This window comes from Procambarus clarkii, chromosome 6 (genome assembly GCF_040958095.1).
Source record: "Procambarus clarkii isolate CNS0578487 chromosome 6, FALCON_Pclarkii_2.0, whole genome shotgun sequence".
Taxonomy (NCBI): Eukaryota; Metazoa; Arthropoda; class Malacostraca; order Decapoda; family Cambaridae; genus Procambarus; species Procambarus clarkii.
This window is the reverse complement of record NC_091155.1, coordinates 37,199,466-37,224,742: the sequence shown is the minus strand read 5'-3', so window position 1 is coordinate 37,224,742 and position 25,277 is coordinate 37,199,466. Positions and strand designations below refer to the sequence as shown.

The window sequence follows — 25,277 nt, the reverse complement described above, 5'->3', positions numbered from 1 at the left end:
TGGGCTTATAAGCTGAAGGAAGTTGCTGAAGCATGATTATAAGCTGAAGGAAGTGGCTGAAGCATGCTTATAAGCTGAAGGAAGTGGCTGAAGCATGCTTATAAGCTGAAGGAAGTGGCTGAAGCATGCTTATAAGCTGAAGGAAGTTGCTGAAGCGTGCTTATAAGCTGAAGGAAGTGGCTGAAGCATGCTTATAAGCTGAAGGAAGTTGCTGAAGCATGATTATAAGCTGAAGGAAGTGGCTGAAGCGTGCTTATAAGCTGAAGGAAGTGGCTGAAGTGGGCTTATAAGCTGAAGGAAGTTGCTGAAGCATGATTATAAGCTGAAGGAAGTGGCTGAAGCATGCTTATAAGCTGAAGGAAGTGGCTGAAGTGTGCTTATATGCTGAAGGAAGTGGCTGAAGTGGGCTTATAAGCTGAAGGAAGTTGCTGAAGCATGATTATAAGCTGAAGGAAGTGGCTGAAGCGTGCTTATAAGCTGAAGGAAGTGGCTGAAGCATGCTTATAAGCTGAAGGAAGTGGCTGAAGCATGCTTATAAGCTGAAGGAAGTTGCTGAAGCGTGCTTATAAGCTGAAGGAAGTGGCTGAAGCATGCTTATAAGCTGAAGGAAGTTGCTGAAGCATGATTATAAGCTGAAGGAAGTGGCTGAAGCGTGCTTATAAGCTGAAGGAAGTGGCTGAAGTGGGCTTATAAGCTGAAGGAAGTTGCTGAAGCATGATTATAAGCTGAAGGAAGTGGCTGAAGCATGCTTATAAGCTGAAGGAAGTGGCTGAAGTGGGCTTATAAGCTGAAGGAAGTTGCTGAAGTGGGCTTATAAGCTGAAGGAAGTTGCTGAAGCATGATTATAAGCTGAAGGAAGTGGCTGAAGCATGCTTATAAGCTGAAGGAAGTGGCTGAAGTGTGCTTATAAGCTGAAGGAAGTGATTGAAGTGGGCTTATAAGCTGAAGGAAGTTGCTGAAGCATGATTATAAGCTGAAGGAAGTGGCTGAAGCGTGCTTATAAGCTGAAGGAAGTGGCTGAAGCATGCTTATAAGCTGAAGGAAGTGGCTGAAGTGGGCTTATAAGCTGAAGGAAGTTGCTGAAGCGTGCTTATAAACTGAAGGAAGTGGCTGAAGCATGCTTATAAGCTGAAGGAAGTTGCTGAAGCATGCTTATAAGCTGAAGGAAGTGGCTGATGCGTGCTTATAAGCTGAAGGAAGTGGCTGAAGTGTGCTTATAAGCTGAAGGAAGTGGCTGAAGTGTGCTTATAAGCTGAAGGAAGTGGCTGAAGTGTGCTTATAAGCTGAAGGAAGTGGCTGAAGTGTGCTTATAAGCTGAAGGAAGTGGCTGAAGCGTGCTTATAAGCTGAAGGAAGTGGCTGAAGCATGCTTATAAGCTGAAGGAAGTGGCTGAAGTGGGCTTATAAGCTGAAGGAAGTTGCTGAAGCGTGCTTATAAACTGAAGGAAGTGGCTGAAGCGTGATTATAAGCTGAAGGAAGTTGCTGAAGCATGATTATAAGCTGAAGGAAGTGGCTGAAGTGTGCTTATAAGCTGAAGGAAGTGGCTGAAGTGGGCTTATAAGCTGAAGGAAGTTGCTGAAGCATGCTTATAAGCTGAAGGAAGTGGCTGAAGCGTGATTATAAGCTGAAGGAAGTTGCTGAAGTGTGCTTATAAGCTGAAGGAAGTGGCTGAAGTGTGCTTATAAGCTGAAGGAAGTTGCTGAAGTGGGCTTATAAGCTGAAGGAAGTGGCTGAAGCATGATTATAAGCTGAAGGAAGTTGCTGAAGTGGGCTTATAAGCTGAAGGAAGTTGCTGAAGTGGGCTTATAAGCTGAAGGAAGTTGCTGAAGCATGCTTATAAGCTGAAGGAAGTGGCTGAAGTGGACTTATAAGCTGAAGGAAGTGGCTGAAGTGGGCTTATAAGCTGAAGGAAGTGGCTGAAGTGTGCTTATAAGCTGAAGGAAGTTGCTGAAGTGGGCTTATAAGCTGAAGGAAGTGGCTGAAGCATGCTTATAAGCTGAAGGAAGTGGCTGAAGTGGGCTTATAAGCTGAAGGAAGTGGCTGAAGCATGCTTATAAGCTGAAGGAAGTTGCTGAAACATGCTTATAAGCTGAAGGAAGTTGCTGAAGTGGGCTTATAAGCTGAAGGAAGTGGCTGAAGTGTGCTTATAAGCTGAAGGAAGTGGCTGAAGCATGATTATAAGCTGAAGGAAGTGGCTGAAGCATGCTTATAAGCTGAAGGAAGTGGCTGAAGCATGCTTATAAGCTGAAGGAAGTGGCTGAAGCGTGCTTATAAGCTGAAGGAAGTGGCTGAAGTGGGCTTATAAGCTGAAGGAAGTTGCTGAAGCATGATTATAAGCTGAAGGAAGTGGCTGAAGCATGCTTATAAGCTGAAGGAAGTGGCTGAAGTGTGCTTATATGCTGAAGGAAGTGGCTGAAGTGGGCTTATAAGCTGAAGGAAGTTGCTGAAGCATGATTATAAGCTGAAGGAAGTGGCTGAAGCGTGCTTATAAGCTGAAGGAAGTGGCTGAAGCATGCTTATAAGCTGAAGGAAGTGGCTGAAGTGTGCTTATATACTGAAGGAAGTGGCTGAAGTGGGCTTATAAGCTGAAGGAAGTTGCTGAAGCATGATTATAAGCTGAAGGAAGTGGCTGAAGCGTGCTTATAAGCTGAAGGAAGTGGCTGAAGCATGCTTATAAGCTGAAGGAAGTGGCTGAAGCATGCTTATAAGCTGAAGGAAGTTGCTTAAGCGTGCTTATAAGCTGAAGGAAGTGGCTGAAGCATGCTTATAAGCTGAAGGAAGTTGCTGAAGCATGATTATAAGCTGAAGGAAGTGGCTGAAGCGTGCTTATAAGCTGAAGGAAGTGGCTGAAGTGGGCTTATAAGCTGAAGGAAGTTGCTGAAGCATGATTATAAGCTGAAGGAAGTGGCTGAAGCATGCTTATAAGCTGAAGGAAGTGGCTGAAGTGTGCTTATATGCTGAAGGAAGAGGCTGAAGTGGGCTTATAAGCTGAAGGAAGTTGCTGAAGCATGATTATAAGCTGAAGGAAGTGGCTGAAGCGTGCTTATAAGCTGAAGGAAGTGGCTGAAGCATGCTTATAAGCTGAAGGAAGTGGCTGAAGCATGCTTATAAGCTGAAGGAAGTTGCTGAAGCGTGCTTATAAGCTGAAGGAAGTGGCTGAAGCATGCTTATAAGCTGAAGGAAGTTGCTGAAGCATGATTATAAGCTGAAGGAAGTGGCTGAAGCGTGCTTATAAGCTGAAGTGGCTGAAGTGGGCTTATAAGCTGAAGGAAGTTGCTGAAGCATGATTATAAGCTGAAGGAAGTGGCTGAAGCATGCTTATAAGCTGAAGGAAGTGGCTGAAGTGGGCTTATAAGCTGAAGGAAGTTGCTGAAGTGGGCTTATAAGCTGAAGGAAGTTGCTGAAGCATGATTATAAGCTGAAGGAAGTGGCTGAAGCATGCTTATAAGCTGAAGGAAGTGGCTGAAGTGTGCTTATAAGCTGAAAGAAGTGACTGAAGTGGGCTTATAAGCTGAAGGAAGTTGCTGAAGCATGATTATAAGCTGAAGGAAGTGGCTGAAGCGTGCTTATAAGCTGAAGGAAGTGGCTGAAGCATGCTTATAAGCTGAAGGAAGTGGCTGAAGTGGGCTTATAAGCTGAAGGAAGTTGCTGAAGCATGCTTATAAACTGAAGGAAGTGGCTGAAGCATGCTTATAAGCTGAAGGAAGTTGCTGAAGCATGCTTATAAGCTGAAGGAAGTGGCTGATGCGTGCTTATAAGCTGAAGGAAGTGGCTGAAGTGTGCTTATAAGCTGAAGGAAGTGGCTGAAGTGTGCTTATAAGCTGAAGAAAGTGGCTGAAGTGTGCTTATAAGCTGAAGGAAGTGGCTGAAGTGTGCTTATAAGCTGAAGGAAGTGGCTGAAGCGTGCTTATAAGCTGAAGGAAGTGGCTGAAGCATGCTTATAAGCTGAAGGAAGTGGCTGAAGTGTGCTTATAAGCTGAAGGAAGTGGCTGAAGCGTGCTTATAAGCTGAAGGAAGTGGCTGAAGCGTGCTTATAAGCTGAAGGAAGTGGCTGAAGTGTGCTTATAAGCTGAAGGAAGTGGCTGAAGTGTGCAAACCCAGAAACAACCTTAAAAGATTAAGTTATGGATTATCAATATGAAAGAAATACTTACTGAGCTGGTTCAATTACCTTACATTATAAATTATTTAGAAGATTATAAATTACTTAAAAGTTGATATAACTTGCCTTAGAGCAAACCACAATTTACCTGGAAGATCCCCTTGCTCAAACGAGGGTTTGGCCCATTTTTCAAATCCTCCGCACAGAAACCCTCCGTTGAACTCTCTTATGTAGATATTTGCATCTGGATCTCTTATAGCTGTTAAGAAATATAACGTTATTAGGATAACAGTACTGAAAATTCTTCAGAATATCAATATGTAGATTTATCCCTTCAAGACAAGGGAGAAAATAGAGGCACAGTATGTTGTAGACAAATGTTATTAAAATACAATACAAACTTGCTAGGAAGTAAGGATACATAGGAGTCACAAGTGTAGAGTATGCTATGCCAAGATTGTCTTACATCCCCCATTGATCAGTGTGACAGTGGATGGCATATGAGAGTATCGTGATAACTGCACACTATCACAGAAAAGTGCATGCACATGATTGGTATATATATGAAGTAGAGTACTATAGCTATATCAAACATGATATATGTAGATTACACACATCTCCATGAGGAGGCTATGGGATACACATCAAAGACAAATGGGAAACAAATGCAATTCAAGTCAATGAATTGATGTGGAAAGAGAGACGCTGATGACACAAATGAATCAGGGCAACTGGAGAAGCATTTCCAGCTATTATTAAGTTTAAATATTGCACCTGGAATGTGTGTGAGTGTGTAATAAAAGGGGACAGTTTTCAAGGGTTGAGAATGTGACGGGTGTGGGCAGGCAAGTGTGTGTGGTGGCAGGAGGCTCTGGTTACCAAAAAACCCAATATGAAGGAATACAGCTTAAAGGGGGGGAGGGGTAAGCATGTGTGGTGGTACATAGAGAAAAGGAACAATTCCTACTATGAACACCATTAAAAATATTAATTGCTAACATTCTGTAATGTTTTGGCTGGTATCATAGCAATAATAATCATGGAAGTCTCATTTTCTGTCTTACTTCCATCATCAAGGAATATATATAATAATAATATAATAATTCATTGTGTCGGGGGACAGGAAGCCAGAGTGTATTCATACATGTTAGGCTTTTATCCAGGTTCTCCCCCCCCCCATCTCCATGGTTGAATTACTGACCCCGACTAGGATACAACCCCACAACAAGCTTATTAATTCCTGGGTATCTACATACTGCTAGGTGAACAGAAACTTAAGGTGAAAGGAAACATGCCCAACCATTTTTGTCCCGCCCATAATTCGAACCTGGAATTCTCGATTGTGTGTCGAGAACGAACTCGACTGTACTACCGGGACCCTTATAACTGCCACCTTAACCTTCGTCAACTGTAGATATCATGGCCAGGACCTTCAAGGGCATCCCCGCAAGTCATTACCCCATACCACTGGTCATTTATTAACAAGCATATACTTTCTTTATTCCTATTAGCTTCTCTCACTTATGCCATTATAATTCTCAATCCATTCTCTATTTATTTTCACTTTCTCTCATTAATCCATATTTTCTCTCTTTAGAAATTTTAACTGCTTGTAGCCCCTTTCGTTGCTCTCGTGTTCTGGCAATACAAGCCAGGTGTTGCTTTCTGACACTGAGGAAGGCACACGCTCCACACCTTACGCTCAGGGTGAGAAAGAATAGAAAATATATGTTCCCAGCCCAAACACGGAATATGGGGCCATTTTCAGCTGTGGGCAGTAAAGTTAACACATCTCACTCTCAAACCAGTACATAATATAATCAGTACTGTATACACAAGTCAAAACAGTCTACAGTAGAGTGTAAATAATCAAAACAGCATACAATACAGTCAGTGAATATAATCAAAACAGCATTCAATATAGTCAGTACTATATACACTGTTAAAACAAAAAAGCATACAGTAGTCAGTATAAACACATTCAAAACATCCCTACCTGGCATCATAGGATCTATTCCTTCAAGTGGTTGAGTGTAAAGGAAATAATGTTCCGCAGGATGAACTGGCACCTTAACACGAGGTTCAGACATCAGGCCAAGTTTCCTTGCCCACATACCACCAGTATTTACCACATAGTCACATTCTATCATACCCTTACTGGTCTCGACGGCAATTACACGCCGATCGTGCACAACAAAGCGTGACAGCTGGCATTCTTCCACCACCTGTGAGCCTGTTGATTATAGAACAACCCTTTAGTCTTCATTTCCTGTTTTATTCTTAAATTTATATACATATTTTATTCACAGCTGGTTTATTAATAATAAAATTTACAAATTCTATAATTACAGTATAGTAGTAGTATTGACCGGCAGCCTTCATCTTCGAGTCTACCATAAGTGAGATACAGCACTTGAAACACCTGACCAAGTACCACACAAGCACGGGTGAGGACGCTGGCCAAGCACCACACAAGCACGGGCGAGGACGCTGGCCAAGCACCACACAAGCCCGGGCGAGGACGCTGGCCAAGCACCACACAAGCCCGGGCGAGGACGCTGGCCAAGCACCACACAAGCACGGGTGAGGACGCTGGCCCAGCACCACACAAGCACGGGCGAGGACGCTGGCCAAGCACCACACAAGCCCGGGCGAGGACGCTGGCCAAGCACCACACAAGCACGGGGCGAGGACGCTGGCCAAGCACCACACAAGCCCGGGCGAGGACGCTGGCCCAGCACCACACAAGCCCGGGCGAGGACGCTGGCCAAGCACCACACAAGCACGGGGCGAGGACGCTGGCCCAGCACCACACAAGCACAGGGCGAGGATGCTGGCCCAGCACCACACAAGCACGGGGCGAGGACGCTGGCCAAGCACCACACAGGCACGGGGCGAGGATGCTGGCCAAGCACCACACAAGCATGGGGCGAGGATGCTGGCCAAGCACCACACAAGCACGGGGCGAGGACGCTGGCCAAGCACCACACAAGCACGGGGCGAGGACGCTGGCCAAGCACCACACAAGCATGGGGCGAGGACGCTGGCCCAGCACCACACAAGCACGGGGCGAGGACGCTGGCCCAGCACCACACAAGCACGGGGCGAGGACGCTGGCCCAGCACCACACAAGCACGGGGCGAGGACGCTGGCCCAGCACCACACAAGCACGGGGCGAGGACGCTGGCCCAGCACCACACAAGCACGGGGCGAGGACGCTGGCCAAGCACCACACAAGCCCGGGCGAGGATGCTGGCCCAGCACCACACAAGAACGGGTGAGGACGCTGGCCAAACACCACACAAGCACGGGCGAGGACGCTGGCCAAACACCACACAAGCACGGGCGAGGACGCTGGCCAAGCACCACACAAGCATGGGGTGAGGACGCTGGCCAAGCACCACACAAGCATGGGTGAGGACGCTGGCCAAGCACCACACAAGCACGGGTGAGGACGCTGACCAAGCACCACACAAGCACGGGGCGAGGACGCTGGCCAAGCACCACACAAGCCCGGGCGAGGACGCTGGCCAAGCACCACACAAGCATGGAGCGAGGACGCTGGCCAAGCACCACACAAGCACGGGGCGAAGACGCTGGCCAAGCACCACACAAGCACGGGGCGAGGACGCTGGCCAAGCACCACACAAGCATGGGGTGAGGACGCTGGCCAAGCACCACACAAGCATGGGTGAGGACGCTGGCCAAGCACCACACAAGCACGGGTGAGGACGCTGACCAAGCACCACACAAGCACGGGGCGAGGACGCTGGCCAAGCACCACACAAGCCCGGGCGAGGACGCTGGCCAAGCACCACACAAGCATGGAGCGAGGACGCTGGCCAAGCACCACACAAGCACGGGGCGAAGACGCTGGCCAAGCACCACACAAGCACGGGGCGAGGACGCTGGCCAAGCACCACACAAGCCCGGGCCAGGACGCTGGCCAAGCACCACACAAGCACGGGCGAGGACGCTGGCCAAGCACCACACAAGCATGGAGCGAGGACGCTGGCCCAGTACCACACAAGCACGGGGCGAGGACGCTGGCCAAGCACCACACAAGCACGGGGCGAGGATGCTGGCCAAGCACCACACAAGCATGGAGCGAGGACGCTGGCCAAGCACCACACAAGCCCGGGCGAGGACGCTGGCCAAGCACCACACAAGCACGGGGCGAGGACGCTGGCCAAGCACCACACAAGCCCGGGCGAGGACGCTGGCCAAGCACCACACAAGCATGGAGCGAGGACGCTGGCCAAGCACCACACAAGCCCGGGCGAGGACGCTGGCCAAGCACCACACAAGCACGGGGCGAGGACGCTGGCCAAGCACCACACAAGCCCGGGCGAGGACGCTGGCCAAGCACCACACAAGCACGGGGCGAGGACGCTGGCCAAGCACCACACAAGCACGGGGCGAGGATGCTGGCCAAGCACCACACAAGCATGGAGCGAGGACGCTGGCCCAGCACCACACAAGCACGGGGCGAGGACGCTGGCCAAGCACCACACAAGCACGGGGCGAGGATGCTGGCCAAGCACCACACAAGCATGGAGCGAGGACGCTGGCCAAGCACCACACAAGCACGGGGCGAGGACGCTGGCCAAGCACCACACAAGCACGGGGCGAGGACGCTGGCCAAGCACCACACAAGCACGGGGTGAGGATGCTGGCCAAGCACCACACAAGCCCGGGCGAGGACGCTGGCCAAGCACCACACAAGCACGGGGCGAGGACGCTGGCCAAGCACCACACAAGCCCGGGCGAGGACGCTGGCCAAGCACCACACAAGCACGGGGCGAGGACGCTGGCCAAGCACCACACAAGCACGGGGCGAGGATGCTGGCCAAGCACCACACAAGCATGGAGCGAGGACGCTGGCCCAGCACCACACAAGCACGGGGCGAGGATGCTGGCCAAGCACCACACAAGCATGGAGCGAGGACGCTGGCCAAGCACCACACAAGCACGGGGCGAGGACGCTGGCCCAGCACCACACAAGCACGGGGCGAGGACGCTGGCCAAGCACCACACAAGCCCGGGCGAGGACGCTGGCCAAGCACCACACAAGCACGGGGCAAGGATGCTGGCCAAGCACCACACAAGCACGGGGTGAGGACGCTGGCCAAGCACCACACAAGCACGGGGTGAGGACGCTGGCCAAGCACCACACAAGCCCGGGCGAGGACGCTGGCCAAGCACCACACAAGCACGGGTGAGGATGCTGGCCAAGCACCACACAAGCCCGGGTGAGGACACTGGCCAAGCACCACACAAGCACAGGTGAGGACGCTGGCCAAGCACCACACAAGCACAGGTGAGGACGCTGGCCAAGCACCACACAAGCATGGAGCGAGGACGCTGGCCAAGCACCACACAAGCACAGGTGAGGACGCTGGCCAAGCACCACACAAGCACGGGTGAGGATGCTGGCCAAGCACCACACAAGCACGGGGCGAGGACGCTGGCCAAGCACCACACAAGCATGGGTGAGGACACTGGCCAAGCACCACACAAGCACAGGTGAGGACGCTGGCCAAGCACCACACAAGCATGGAGCGAGGATGCTGGCCAAGCACCACACAAGCACGGGTGAGGATGCTGGCCAAGCACCACACAAGCACGGGTGAGGATGCTGGCCAAGCACCACACAAGCACAGGTGAGGATGCTGGCCAAGCACCACACAAGCATGGAGCGAGGATGCTGGCCAAGCACCATACAAGCACAGGTGAGGACGCTGGCCAAGCACCACACAAGCACGGGTGAGGACACTGGCCAAGCACCATACAAGCACGGGGCGAGGATGCTGGCCAAGCACCACACAAGCACGGGTGAGGACACTGGCCAAGCACCATACAAGCACGGGGTGAGGATGCTGGCCAAGCACCACACAAGCACGGGTGAGGACACTGGCCAAGCACCATACAAGCACGGGGTGAGGATGCTGGCCAAGCACCACACAAGCACGGGCGAGGATGCTGGCCAAGCACCACACAAGCACAGGTGAGGACGCTGGCCAAGCACCACACAAGCACAGGTGAGGACGCTGGCCAAGCACCATACAAGCACAGGTGAGGACGCTGGCCAAGCACCACACAAGCACGGGGTGAGGATGCTGGCCAAGCACCACACAAGCACGGGGCGAGGACGCTGGCCAAGCACCACACAAGCACGGGCGAGGATGCTGGCCAAGCACCACACAAGCACGGGTGAGGACGCTGGCCAAGCACCATACAAGCACAGGTGAGGACGCTGGCCCAGCACCACACAAGCACGGGGCGAGGACGCTGGCCAAGCACCACACAAGCATGGAGCGAGGACGCTGGCCAAGCACCACACAAGCATGGAGCGAGGATGCTGGCCAAGCACCACACAAGCACGGGCGAGGACGCTGGCCAAGCACCATACAAGCACGGGGCGAGGACGCTGGCCAAGCACCACACAAGCACGGGGCGAGGACGCTGGCCAAGCACCACACAAGCATGGAGCGAGGACGCTGGCCAAGCACCACACAAGCACGGGGCGAGGACACTGGCCAAGCACCATACAAGCACAGGTGAGGACGCTGGCCAAGCACCACACAAGCATGGAGCGAGGATGCTGGCCAAGCACCATACAAGCACGGGGCGAGGATGCTGGCCAAGCACCACACAAGCACGGGGCGAGGATGCTGGCCAAGCACCATACAAGCACAGGTGAGGACGCTGGCCAAGCACCACACAAGCATGGAGCGAGGATGCTGGCCAAGCACCATACAAGCACGGGGTGAGGATGCTGGCCAAGCACCACACAAGCACGGGGCGAGGACGCTGGCCAAGCACCACACAAGCACGGGGCGAGGACGCTGGCCAAGCACCACACAAGCATGGAGCGAGGACGCTGGCCAAGCACCACACAAGCACAGGTGAGGACGCTGGCCAAGCACCACACAAGCACGGGGCGAGGATGCTGGCCAAGCACCATACAAGCACGGGGCGAGGATGCTGGCCAAGCACCATACAAGCACAGGTGAGGACGCTGGCCAAGCACCACACAAGCATGGAGCGAGGACGCTGGCCAAGCACCACACAAGCATGGAGCGAGGATGCTGGCCAAGCACCACACAAGCATGGAGCGAGGATGCTGGCCAAGCACCACACAAGCACGGGGTGAGGATGCTGGCCAAGCACCACACAAGCACGGGGTGAGGATGCTGGCCAAGCACCACACAAGCACGGGGCGAGGACGCTGGCCAAGCACCACACAAGCATGGAGCGAGGATGCTGGCCAAGCACCATACAAGCACGGGGTGAGGATGCTGGCCAAGCACCACACAAGCACGGGGCGAGGATGCTGGCCAAGCACCATACAAGCACGGGGTGAGGATGCTGGCCAAGCACCATACAAGCACGGGGTGAGGATGCTGGCCAAGCACCACACAAGCACGGGGCGAGGACGCTGGCCAAGCACCACACAAGCACGGGGCGAGGATGCTGGCCAAGCACCACACAAGCATGGAGCGAGGATGCTGGCCCAGCACCATACAAGCATGGAGCGAGGACGCTGGCCAAGCACCACACAAGCACGGGGCGAGGATGCTGGCCAAGCACCACACAAGCATGGAGCGAGGATGCTGGCCAAGCACCACACAAGCACGGGGCGAGGATGCTGGCCCAGCACCATACAAGCATGGAGCGAGGATGCTGGCCAAGCACCACACAAGCACGGGGCGAGGACGCTGGCCAAGCACCACACAAGCATGGAGCGAGGACGCTGGCCCAGCACCATACAAGCACGGGGTGAGGACGCTGGCCAAGCACCACACAAGCACAGGTGAGGATGCTGGCCAAGCACCACACAAGCACGGGGCGAGGACGCTGGCCAAGCACCACACAAGCATGGAGCGAGGATGCTGGCCAAGCACCATACAAGCACGGGGCGAGGACGCTGGCCAAGCACCACACAAGCATGGAGCGAGGACGCTGGCCCAGCACCATACAAGCACGGGGTGAGGACGCTGGCCCAGCACCACACAAGCACGGGGCGAGGACGCTGGCCAAGCACCACACAAGCACGGGTGAGGATGCTGGCCAAGCACCACACAAGCACGGGGCGAGGACGCTGGCCAAGCACCACACAAGCACGGGGCGAGGACGCTGGCCAAGCACCACACAAGCACAGGTGAGGACGCTGGCCAAGCACCACACAAGCACGGGTGAGGATGCTGGCCAAGCACCACACAAGCACGGGTGAGGACGCTGGCCAAGCACCACACAAGCACGGGTGAGGACACTGGCCAAGCACCACACAAGCACAGGTGAGGACGCTGGCCAAGCACCACACAAGCACGGGTGAGGATGCTGGCCAAGCACCACACAAGCACGGGGCGAGGACGCTGGCCAAGCACCACACAAGCACGGGGCGAGGACGCTGGCCAAGCACCACACAAGCACAGGGCGAGGACGCTGGCCAAGCACCACACAAGCACGGGGCGAGGACGCTGGCCAAGCACCACACAAGCACGGGGCGAGGATGCTGGCCAAGCACCACACAAGCACGGGGCGAGGACGCTGGCCAAGCACCACACAAGCACGGGGCGAGGACGCTGGCCAAGCACCACACAAGCACGGGGCGAGGACGCTGGCCAAGCACCACACAAGCACGGGGCAAGGACGCTGGCCAAGCACCACACAAGCACAGGGTGAGGATGCTGGCCAAGCACCACACAAGCACGGGGCGAGGATGCTGGCCAAGCACCATACAAGCACGGGGCGAGGATGCTGGCCAAGCACCATACAAGCACGGGGCGAGGATGCTGGCCAAGCACCACACAAGCACGGGTGAGGATGCTGGCCAAGCACCACACAAGCATGGGGTGAGGACGCTGGCCAAGCACCACACAAGCACGGGTGAGGATGCTGGCCAAGCACCACACAAGCATGGGGTGAGGACGCTGGCCAAGCACCACACAAGCACAGGGTGAGGATGCTGGCCAAGCACCACACAAGCACGGGGCGAGGATGCTGGCCAAGCACCATACAAGCACGGGGCGAGGATGCTGGCCAAGCACCATACAAGCACGGGGCGAGGATGCTGGCCAAGCACCACACAAGCACGGGTGAGGATGCTGGCCAAGCACCACACAAGCATGGGGTGAGGACGCTGGCCAAGCACCACACAAGCACAGGGTGAGGATGCTGGCCAAGCACCACACAAGCACGGGGCGAGGATGCTGGCCAAGCACCATACAAGCACGGGGCGAGGATGCTGGCCAAGCACCACACAAGCACGGGTGAGGACGCTGGCCAAGCACCACACAAGCATGGGGTGAGGACGCTGGCCAAGCACCACATAAGCACGGGCGAGGACGCCGGAGAAGCAGCCACAATGAGCTGGATAACACCTAAGTGAACCCCCTCAACTTGAGCTATGCTCTCTTTCCCTCATCTCTTATAAGTAAGTCCTTTATGCCCTTTCTGTTGCTATTAATCTCATTTTTTCCTGTCTGAAAAGCCATTCTCCTCTGCAGTCACCATTGGGAGTAAGCACCAGGGAGCTACTGAGGGAAGCCTTCCTGAGGGGGAAGTCCTTGCCATATTGTTCACAACATCTTTACTGGGTCTAGTCTGGACTTCCTACCATATTGTTCACAACATCTTTACTGGGTCTAGTCTGGACTTCCTACTATATTGTTCACAACATCTTTACTGGGTCTAGTCTGCATTTTCTACCATATTGTTCACAACATCTTTACTGGGTCTAGTCTGGACTTCCTACCATATTGTTCACAACATCTTTACTGGGTCTAGTCTGGACTTCCTACCATATTGTTCACAACATCTTTACTGGGTCTAGTCTGGACTTCCTACCATATTGTTCACAACATCTTTACTGGGTCTAGTCTGGACTTCCTACCATATTGTTCACAACATCTTTACTGGGTCTAGTCTGGACTTCCTACCATATTGTTCACAACATCTTTACTGGGTCTAGTCTGGACTTCCTACCATATTGTTCACTACATCATTACTGGATCTAGTCTGGACTTCCTACCATATTGTTCACTACATCTTTACTGGGTCTAGTCTGCACTTCCTACCATATTGTTCACTACATCATTACTGGGTCTAGTCTGGACTTCCTACCATATTGTTCACTACATCTTTACTGGGTCTAGTCTGCACTTCCTACCATATTGTTCACTACATCATTACTGGGTCTAGTCTGGACTTCCTACCATATTGTTCACTACATCATTACTGGGTCTAGTCTGGACTTCCTACCATATTGTTCACTACATCATTACTGGGTCTAGTCTGCATTTTCTACCATATTGTTCACTACATCTTTACTGAGTCTAGTCTGCACTTCCTACCATATTGTTCACTACATCATTACTGGGTCTAGTCTGCACTTCCTACCATATTGTTCACTACATCTTTATTGGGTCTATTCTACATTTCCTACCATATTGTTCGCTACATCAACATGTAAGCCCCAAGAAGCTATCAAAAGACACTCTGGAATAGGGCATTTTATTACATTCAACACTTGATTTTGACTTACCTCAATAAAGGTGCACAAATTTGATGGCTAACAACAGCATAATACTTAAAAACTGTTTGATCAAACTCATTAATTTTCGAGCCTCTTAACTTTGTGAATGCACCAGATCAACATGGTAAGGGAAACTTCTCAAACCCTGTATTTATTCTCCCTTATATTCACATAACATTCAATTACTTCCAAAGAAAGGTAATACAAATCTTCAAGTTACAGTTCAAACAACAAATGTTGCGGTGCAATCTCTTACCGCGTTGTAACGCTAACTTGAGGAGAGTGTAAGTGAGCTTGTATGGGTCACACACACCATCTTCAGGCACCCACATTGCACCCACAACATCTGACGTGTTGAGAATATTACACTTCTGAGACACTTCCTCCGCTGTAAGAGTGTAACATTCCGTCCCTCGGGCTCTGCAAATATTAATTAAAATAATCCAAAATGTTGAGTGCGTTGAACAGTGTACAATCACACTTTAATAATAATAATAATAATAATAATAATAATAATGATGAGAAAATCAGTAGAAGCCGTGATGAGGGTTCGAACCTATGCGGTGGGTGTTCCCATGCACACAACTTAATCAACTAGGCCACGACATGGTCAAATTGATTGCAACCTGAAGTTTTACTGAGCTCACAAGGGTTTCCTGAGGTTTCCACTGAAGCTGGAATAGGATTTTCACACAATCCCCCCCTGCACTCTGGCTCTGTCATCCAGGAATGCTCTACCTCTGATGCTCCTCTTTCAATACACAGAGTAATCACATTAACCCTTACACTGCTCAGGGGTCCTTGGGACATTTACACCCCTGTGCGCAAGAAAAAAAAAATTAAAATTTTTTTTTTCGTCTTCTAAACATATTAATTTGTGTCCCCTGAGCACGGAAAAAATAAAAAAAAATCGTAGGTGACATATTTTGGGCGCAATTGACCGAGGAAGTCTGGCAAAAAGTGGGCGTTGACAGAGCGGTCGTCAGACCCGGTCAGCGTCACCCGCGCTGACAGATGGGAGTTGCCACAAAGATATTATTACCTAATTGTTTTAATGTCTCCGATTGATTTTTTCTTAGTTTTTTTGCAGTAATATTATTCAATAGTGTGTATTGTAATATATTTATATAATAAAAGTGGTTAATAATCGCTATACTCAAAAGTATGATGTGCATATTAGTGATTCAATTATTATGTTTATAAAACTATAAACAAATAGTTTTGCTGCTATTACACTCTATACACAGGTTATATATAAGTATTGGCATGTTTTGGTCACCATAACGAACCACTAAGTTGGTATTGAGAGTCGAAAAGCAACGAGGAGTTACCGCCACACACCAGCCAGCCACTCGCTGCCACTCCCTCAACACACACACTAAACTTTCTCCCCCAACAATACCAGTTGTGGTATTATTACACTATATACAGATGTTATATATAAGTATGTGTATATTTTGTTCACCACAACTGTACAGCTAAGCTGATATAGTTAGTTCAGGCACTAAGAGTCGTCGCTATACACAGATGGCGGCTCCCTCACTCTTTCAAGGTCACACGCACTAAACTTTCTCCCCCAACAATACCTTTTGCAGTGTTATTACCCTATATACACATATTATATATAAATATCTACATGTTTTATGCACCGTAACTGTACACCTAAGCTTGTAGTGCGCCCAAAGAGCATAGTGGCCACCCTCTAAACAGCTAGACAAATCATGCAGACGACGTCACCTCCGTCACCCATATGGCTCCTCCCAGCATAATCCTTTTGCTGTTATTACACTAATACACACATTATATATAAGTATCTACATTTGTGTTCACCATAGAGAACCACTGACCTGGTATGGTGAATGCAAACAATAACAGGTGGCCACACAGTCAGTAAACGATGCTGTCTCCCTCTGTCTCTCAGCATCACTCCTCCCACAGCACTAATTATTACAACAATCCTGCTATTATCACAACCCTGGTTATTTATATCACAGTCATGGGTCATCTGTAATATTGTCATCGCTAAATAATAACAATTATATATTTATTTTGACATTTTTCGGCGATGCTGTGGTCACAAGCTGAACATCAATGCTGTTCGCTCATGCTGCGTGCGCCGGCCTTGGTTGCTCCAACAGTACTGTGCCTCTCACACTTGAGAATATTGCCCACGATTTTTTTTTAAAATGGCATCTGTTTACAAGAGCCCTGAGGAAGCTACTGTGAACCCCGTGTAGCCGCGGGCCATTTGAATCAGGCCTGGCACCCTATGGCGTATATATACGCCATGCGCACCATGGGACATGTTACTCAGGGCGTATATATACGCCATGCGCAGTTTAAGGGTTAACGTGATGTGTCAACGAGAAAATCGGTATGAGCCGTGATGAGGCTTGAAAGTGATAATGTTATGTTAATGCTTCAGCTTCCTGTGACACTTGTTATGTGTGGTGAGTGGTGGGACTAAGGTGGTGATACTATCATTACTCTCAATGCCATTATTACTCTGACACTACTAACACCTATCTGTTCCATAATACATTTAAATGTACCAATTACTGCTCACAGGTGCTTGGCAAAGTGATCTAATAACACACACACACCCAGAACCCCAGTTAACAGAAGGGAGCAGGTAGATAGAAAGGGAACTGGATCATCTGAAACCAATTCAAAAATACACAAAAATACTAGAGCATGGGAAGACAATCCCATGAAGAGGTACAGTACATACAACAGACCCTGCACAGAGAACTCTGGCAGGAAAAGAACATGTCTTCCCCTCCCTCGAGAAAAAATAATCAAGCACAGAACTGGAGCCCAAGTAACACTTTGCAAAGGAAGAAGGGAGGAGCCCAGAACAGACCACTCCCCACAAACAAACAGGAAGCGAGAAAGCGGAAAAACCAGCCATCCAAGACAAGCAGAACAAAGTGGAAGCACACCCTCAAAAAACGAGGTACAGCACAGCAAAGGCCAAGGGCACAACAGCCAAGAAGCACAATGCCCACAGCCCAAGATGGAGCGGATCATGTCAGACCACCCAAAAGACAGCAGTCTGCAACCATGGCAGGCTGCAACCATGCCTGTCTCTACTTCCTCATCACAATCGACTTGAGAATGGTCCAGGACGGACCGAAACGTCGTCGTCCCATCACCTTCTAGTGTGTGGTCTGGTCAAAATGGCAGGAAAGTAAAACTGAGGTAACCCCAGAACCCAGAGGAAAGAACAAGTGGTTGGCAAGTGAAAACCAAGGCCTTTGGTTTTCAGATCTTACCAAATATATATCTATTTTGGATTGTCTCCTTTATTCACTGGTCTCCTTGAAGAACAGTTCTTTGCCCCATCTAAAGTACCTAATATAAAATGTCCAATATTTTTACTGTCAATGTTGGAAGCATATATAATTCATCAATAAATGTCAAAAGATCACTATATTGTATTTTTTGTGGTTTTGCTTTCCCTTCTTCTTCATGATCCTCTCTCGCCTCCATCCACCTTGCCAGTAACAGTCTAAACAATGTCATCCTCAGTCAGCAGTCATTAGCATCTTTTCTTAGCCAGTCTATAATATCCTGCTGCCTGCCTAAATCCTCACCAGTGTATCCAAAAATATCATGGTTCACATCAGCATATCTTTCAAAACTTAAATTTTCTTCAATCTCATTAATAACTGGAACTGTTAGCATTTTCTCCCAAGCATTCTTTGCAAATTACAAGAAATGGGAGAAAATGCAAACTTCTGCTTGGGAGAAAAATGCTAACTTCACCCAAACTTTGGATTCAAATATAATATACATTGCTTTGTTGACCAGACCACACACTAGAAGGTGAAGGGACGGCGACGTTTCGGTTCGTCCTGGACCATTCTCAAGTCGATTGTGAGAATGATCCAGGACGGACCGAAACGTCGTCGTCCCTTCACCTTCTAGTGTGTGGGCTGGTCAACTTACTTTAGCCACGTTATTGTGACTCATCGCCTGCATACATTGCTTTGTTTATTGCATATTTCTATCCATTTTAAAGGTTTTCCTGGTGTCCTCCTTCCTGATGCAGTAAAACAAGCAACATTTCCTTCAACATAGTATTGATGTACAACGTTTTGTAGCACCCAACTCCTTGATCCACGGGCTGGATGAGAGAGGTGGTATAAGGTGGTGGTGGTGCCATACATCTTATCTTATCACCACCTGAGGCTGTTTTCATAGTGAGGGGAACCGAGGCATTATCTAACAATATCAAAGCCTGAAATTGCTTATTTAATGTTCTCTTTAACTTCTTTACAAAACATATTGTAACATGAAACTAAGATAGAAATACGTGTTGTATAAGTAATGCATTTTTGCAATTATAATATTTAACTTCGTTTCTTCAAACAATTTTTCATACCTCTTGGTTTTACAACGTTTTCAATGACTGCGAGTGCTGTACTTCACTCACATGACCCACATCTGACAAGCTAAAGTTTTTTAGGCAAACCCTTCCAATATAAGCCAGTTTCATCATCATTTAAAGTGATCTCAGTTATAGATTGAAGTACGAATGGCACTGTTCTAGCCCCCCTGAACTATGTGAGAAAACATTTATACAGTATACAGAAGGTTCCTTATCATAGTAGGGCTCAAAGACGAGCCTGGCACATTAGTAGCAATCGGAGAAGACCCATGACCCTGGCTAGGGAAGCAACTGAGGGGGACATGTTCAAAGTTTGGGTTCCAAGGGAAGACAAGTATATACTGTACTGTGCTGTAGGAATATATTACTGTACCAGATGCAAAACAATTTTGGCTAAGAGGAAGGACAATTAACACATCACATGCAAAATGTTTTTATCACATTTTAAGAATAAAAACTACACAAACACAATACCGTACTCTAATTATTACATACTCGGCAATGGATTTCATTTTACGAAAGTGAGTCATTCTATCACGGGTACGAGCAAGATGAAGTCCACCACATCGCTTCCATCCCGTGTCATGTCCTGCTTCAGCCAATGCTCGCGCCAGTTCTTGACTCGACTGAAGAATACTCATTTCTGGTCTAATAAGTTTTACGCCACCAAGAAACCCCGATCCCCGCCAAGAGGACGCCCCACCAATTCTGCAAATATGCTTCAGTATGAGGAACATATATTAACATAATAAAATACCTTCAACCTTCCATGCATTCTTTCCACAAATCATGATTATTGCACTTTAATTATTGCAATATTTTATAAATGTTCAGGTTTTGGGCGAGAAATAATGACATTAAAGCACTTGCAGGTCTTGTTATTACCTTCCCTGCTCCAGCATAACAATATCCGTACTCCAGCCAAGCATTGCCAGATGATACAGTACTGAGGTGCCGACCATTCCGCCCCCGCACACTACCACCTTTGCCTTTTTGGGTAGTATTTCATCTAATGGTAATGTAGATGCTATAGTTGGCCCTATGCAAAGACAATATTAAGTTTATAAATAATTGTTTTACTAGCAAAACATACATATAATACTGTACACTTTAGAGATTAGACGTGTTGGTATTGCCAGCAGCCTCCATTATTTTAAGGATATGTGAGCAGCACCACTCAATAACGTGAAGATGGCAGCCCAGGTCAACTGGGATTCAGCTACGTCATTCACCCACCTGGTCTAACCAGGACCACACCTCTCTCTTGGACTCACAAAGAGCATCACACTCTCAAATAGTATTGGCTATCATTGTAACATTTTCATTCCTGCTATGTTTTTGTTCCATTTTTATTCCTGCTATGTTTTGGTTCCATTTTCATTCCTGCCATGTTTTGGTTCCATTTTCATTCCTGCCATGTTTTGGTTCCATTTTCATTCCTGCTATGTTTTGGTTCCATTTTCATTCCTGCTATGTTTTGGTTCCATTTTCATTCCTGCTATGTTTTGGTTCCATTTTCATTCACGCTATGTTTTGGTTCCATTTTCATTCCCGCTATGTTTTGGTTCCATTTTCTGTTTCTTGTTTATGTTCAGTGCCACTTGCCTTGCATGTGGTCTTGGTTATCTTGAGATTATCTTGAGATGATTTCGGGGCTTAGCGTCCCCACGGCCCGGTCCTCGACCAGGCCTCCTTTTTGTTACACACCCCCAGGAAGCAGCCCGTGACAGCTGTCTAACTTCTAGGTACAGGTACCTATTTACTGCTAGGTGAACTGTGGGCATCAGGTTGAAAGAAACTTTGCCCATTTGTTTCCGCCTCCACCGGGGATTGAACCCGGAACCCCAGGACTACGAACCCAAAGCGCTGTCCACTCAGCTGTCAGGCCCCATAGGTCAGGTCTATATTTTCCTCTTAAATACAACCAATGTGTTTTCCAGTTAAGAGGAATAACAGAATTAAAATTTAAAGCATCCATGAACGAAGGAAAGAAAAAACTGCATTAAAATCCTGTCCCATCCCTGATCAGCCTTGCTCTAGTGATTATGGTAGACACCAACAGTTTAGCTGATCAGTTCCCTCAAGCCAGAGACTGGGCTCCAGTGACAATAATTTTCATCTCTCATGATAAATCACAAGACAAACTTAAATGATTAAAATGAACAAATGGAAGAATAAGTCAGGTACTGTATTATGTATTATACTGTACTGTATTATGGAATTATACAGTATATTGTGTATTGAATTAATACAAAATGTTTAAGATATTTAAACTCTGTATTTCAATTTCTATCACTTGACAATTTTAGTGGGTTACCTTCTTCATGGCCATGGTAATGGTACTCATGTGGAGGGTACCAAGAGCCCTTCAGAACCTCTGACTGCACCCCAGTGTGACAATGCCCGACGTGATGATGGGGATACACAGACCCTAGTGTTCTGCAGCGGTGGCTCACATTTCGGAACATGGCTGCTTCCCCTCCTCACCCTTGTAACTGACCTGTTTGGTGAAAAATCTTTATCGGAACAAGTTCTCCAAAAATCATCATTAATTCATTCTCTCTCTTTCCTCGTTACAATTTCGTGAACTAAACATGAATTCTCAAACTCATAATAAATACTTGTGAACCCTGGCTCTATCAAGTCAAACTAAGAGTTTAATCACAAGTGAACAAGTAAAGGCATCCCATCAATTATGTCAGTATCTCTTATGATACAAATAATGCAAAACACTGTAGAGTATTATAGAAAATATTGATGCAATGAGTGAGATTGAACTCGCATTTCAGTACTCCCTAGAAACACACACACTAACCACTGTACAATGATAGGCTTAAAAGTATTCTGATTTCATTGTACACTGTACGATAGTCTTAAAAAAATACAGATCTCATCTGAAATAAGCAATCTCAGATAATAACATTACAATTGAACGTTCAATTCCCAAAACTTCAAAATACTGTAATCTGAAACTATTTACAAATATTAAAAGCAAATGTCATATATTATCCAAAACCCAATACTGAACTGTATCCGAGTAAAAGTACAGAAGTGAAAATTGTATAGTACAACATTGGAGAGGTTGTCAATAATTATTTAGCAGTAGTGAAACATTGGTACAATATAGGATGAAATTCTAACACCTCTTATGTTAAAGGGGCTTTTTGGAGATAACTTGGGAGCAAATAAACCAAGATCTCACAAAAACGGCTAAAACGGCTAAAAAATGTAAACCTAAACCAGTGCCTGGAAAAAATTAACTCAGTAGCACAGAAATATGCTCAAACCGCATACTGTATCACTAAGGTAAAAGAGGGAGAGATGCATATCGGAACAGGAACTCATTCTCATAGCGAACATAGACAAGGACACAAACTATAATACCGTATCATCCTTTGCAGATGACACTAGGATTTTTATGAGAGTAGACAACATAGAGGATGCAACAATCCTCCAATTAGATATAAATCAGGGCTTTTAATGGGCTGCAGAAAATAATATTGTATTTAATGAAGATAAGTTCCAGCTCATGCGCTTTGGAAAAAATGAAAATATATAAACGGAAACCACGTACAAAACTTAGTCAAATCATAACATTGAATGAAAAAGCAATGTAAAGGATCTGGGTGTACTCATGTCGGAAAACCTTACCTTTAAAGAACACAATAAAGTAGCCGTCACAACTGCAAGATAAATGACAGGTTGGATAACTGTTACGGCCCTCTCGGGACGCAACGGGGTTCTCACTCTGATGTTGTTAGAGGAAGATATATATATCCGTTCCCAAGCCAGTAGTGGCTATCAAGGGATGAGATCCGTGACGCAAGTAACTTAAAGGGAGTAGGGAAAGAAAGCTAAGAACTTAATATTATAATTGTTACCATCACCGATTAAATATATAAAATAAATGAGTGCACAAGGGGGAGGGGTATTAACACTTTTCAAGGGGATTAATCCTCAATCGATGTCTTCTGCTGAAGACGCTGGTGCCATAACTCTCGGTGCCGAGTCCTCGGTGCTTTCTTCGAGGCCTCACAACGTGTCCTCTGAGAATGCCGAGCCTACCCGGGCCACAGGTCAGCCAAAACACAGGTCCACTGGGGGCACCGCCGTGGAGGCCGTCAACCACACGTCCAGCTGGTCTGCTGGCAGGTTCTGAGCCAACAAGGCTGGTACGGCCACTCCACGAACGATAAAAGGGGAATGCCCTAGACAGGAGCCTCGTGTGACACCACAAATCACTCTCCTGTCTTCAGTACCCCAGTGGATGATCGTCTCCAACAGTCGGTCCCGGGTAAATCCTCTTACTGCCACTCCACTGGCAGGCTAACACACCACAGTGTTCTTCCGGGGGACGACTTCACAACAGCTGCAGCAACGTTCAAGGTATGGAGACTGGCTGCCTCGGGTAGACTGACTCCACTTTCATCACAGCAGTCCCAGGTCGGCTCTGTAAGCAGACACGTCATCAATAACTGGGACACTAAAACACCTCACTTACGGGCTCGGGCACAAACACCTGACGTATCCAGTCCATAGATGGCGCTGTCGTCGGAGCACCACCTCACCAGAGGTCAGAGGCGGCGGTGTAGAGTGCTGAACGGGACTGGAAACTGGCCCTCGTAGCTGATACACGGCATCCTCACCAGGTGTCGTCGTCGTTTGGCGGGGGGTTTCGGGAGCTGACCCACAGATGGCGCAGTCGTTACTACTCCGTGCTCGGACGCTGGATCCGGGTTCGTAACAATAACAAGAACCTTTCACACTAGAGATGCTATACCGATGATGATACTCTTCAAGACGCTAGTGCTCTCTAGGGTGGAGTACTGCTGCACAATGACAGCACCTTTCAAAGCTGGAGAAATTGCTGACCTGGAGAGCGTGCAGAGATCCTTTACTGCTAGAATCCACTCAGTAAAACATCTAAACTACTGGGACCGACTAAAGAGCCTAAATCTGTACTCCCTTGAGTGCAGGCGGAAGAGATACATAATAATTTACACGTGGAAAATAACTGAGGGGCTGGTCCCAAACCTGCACACAGAAATAACATCACATGAGACCAGAAGACATGGCAGGATGTGCAGAATACCCCCGTTGAAAAACAGAGGTGCAACAGGTACTCTGAGTATCAAGTATTTGATACAAAATTGGAATCTGACCCAACTGTCAGATGGGTCAATCCATGTGTCGTGTTCCCAAAATGTGCAACCATGTTGGAATAGATGAATGCGCAAAGAATATTGTTGAAAACATCTTGTCTTATTAAATAAAAATTATTTATATGACAGAAGACAAACGTGATCCACCTGTAAAACCTCTAACAGAAAAAATATTTTAAGTAAAACCAAAGATATATGTAGTTGTATAAAAGTTGCATTCCCATCGCTCGCTAAACTCGTAATATGCAATATACATCTCAGAACAATGATCATTTTGCGCAGATATGTTAATAAATGTAAGAGTTAATAAACATTGATACTGAGGCTGTGTGGGGCCAAGATGGTCTCTCTTTACCTCTGGATGCTAGTGGCACTTCCTCTTTAATCTGTTCGCCTTACTGTGATCTTTACAGTCCAAGAAAAGTCCCTCTGGATCTTCCTCTAAGACCGAGAGACCATCTTGATCTAAATGCATGCCATGTAACAGTGGTTTCTTAAAACCTTCAAAGGTAGCGTGAATGTTGGAAGGACACGTTGTGCGCACCTCTAACCGTCGCCACATTATCTCTACTTCTACTACAGCTAAAAATCCAGTTCGAAAACATTCTCAGGAATAGTTGGCTAACCTTTGATAAGTCTCAGGCTTCCTGTCCCCGTCGAGGTCACTAGATAATGGCCTACAGGTAAATTATCAAATTTATATCAACGAGTATGGGGTTCACAACAAACTACCCGCCGCTTATCAACACTAAAACAATGTGTGTTTACCTAAAGTTGCTAGAAACAAAAATATTGAGCGATTCTTCTGGAGGGTAAAGGTCAGGTCATCCAGGAACCTCTCGTGCCCGAGCCAAGCCGCGAATGGTCTCTCCAGTGTTTACACTCTTGTGCTCGAATCCGGATGGAGTCGCGAACGGCTTCTTTAGTGTTATTTATTTATTTATGTATTTATTTATTTATTTATTTATTTATTTATTTATTTATTTATTTATGTATTTATTTATCTATTTATTTACATATATATACAAGAAGTTAAATTGGGTTATGAGAGCATATAGCATGATGTGTTTACATTCTTGT

The 25,277-nt window shown here is 48.0% G+C and overlaps 1 protein-coding gene across 3 annotated transcripts in view; it reads right to left on the bottom strand.

Annotated features, from left to right (window-relative positions):
• The window catches only part of LOC123754107 (pyruvate dehydrogenase phosphatase regulatory subunit, mitochondrial), a 118,746-nt gene that overhangs the window by 64,943 nt on the left and 28,526 nt on the right, over nucleotides 1-25,277 (bottom strand). For 2 of the 3 annotated variants that reach the window (XM_045736292.2, XM_069308333.1), the window contains exons 1-7: nucleotides 24,966-25,096; nucleotides 21,353-21,535; nucleotides 19,921-20,074; nucleotides 19,531-19,743; nucleotides 14,899-15,062; nucleotides 6,099-6,335; nucleotides 4,251-4,361 (exon numbers count right to left, since the gene is read on the bottom strand). In XM_045736292.2, coding sequence (XP_045592248.2) covers nucleotides 4,251-4,361; nucleotides 6,099-6,335; nucleotides 14,899-15,062; nucleotides 19,531-19,743; nucleotides 19,921-20,074; nucleotides 21,353-21,503 — 1,030 coding nt within the window. In that variant the 5' untranslated portion in view covers nucleotides 21,504-21,535; nucleotides 24,966-25,096. Of the gene's footprint in view, nucleotides 1-4,250; nucleotides 4,362-6,098; nucleotides 6,336-14,898; nucleotides 15,063-19,530; nucleotides 19,744-19,920; nucleotides 20,075-21,352; nucleotides 21,536-24,965; nucleotides 25,097-25,277 lie in introns of those variants that run through there. The other variant, XM_045736291.2, reaches the window with a different exon arrangement.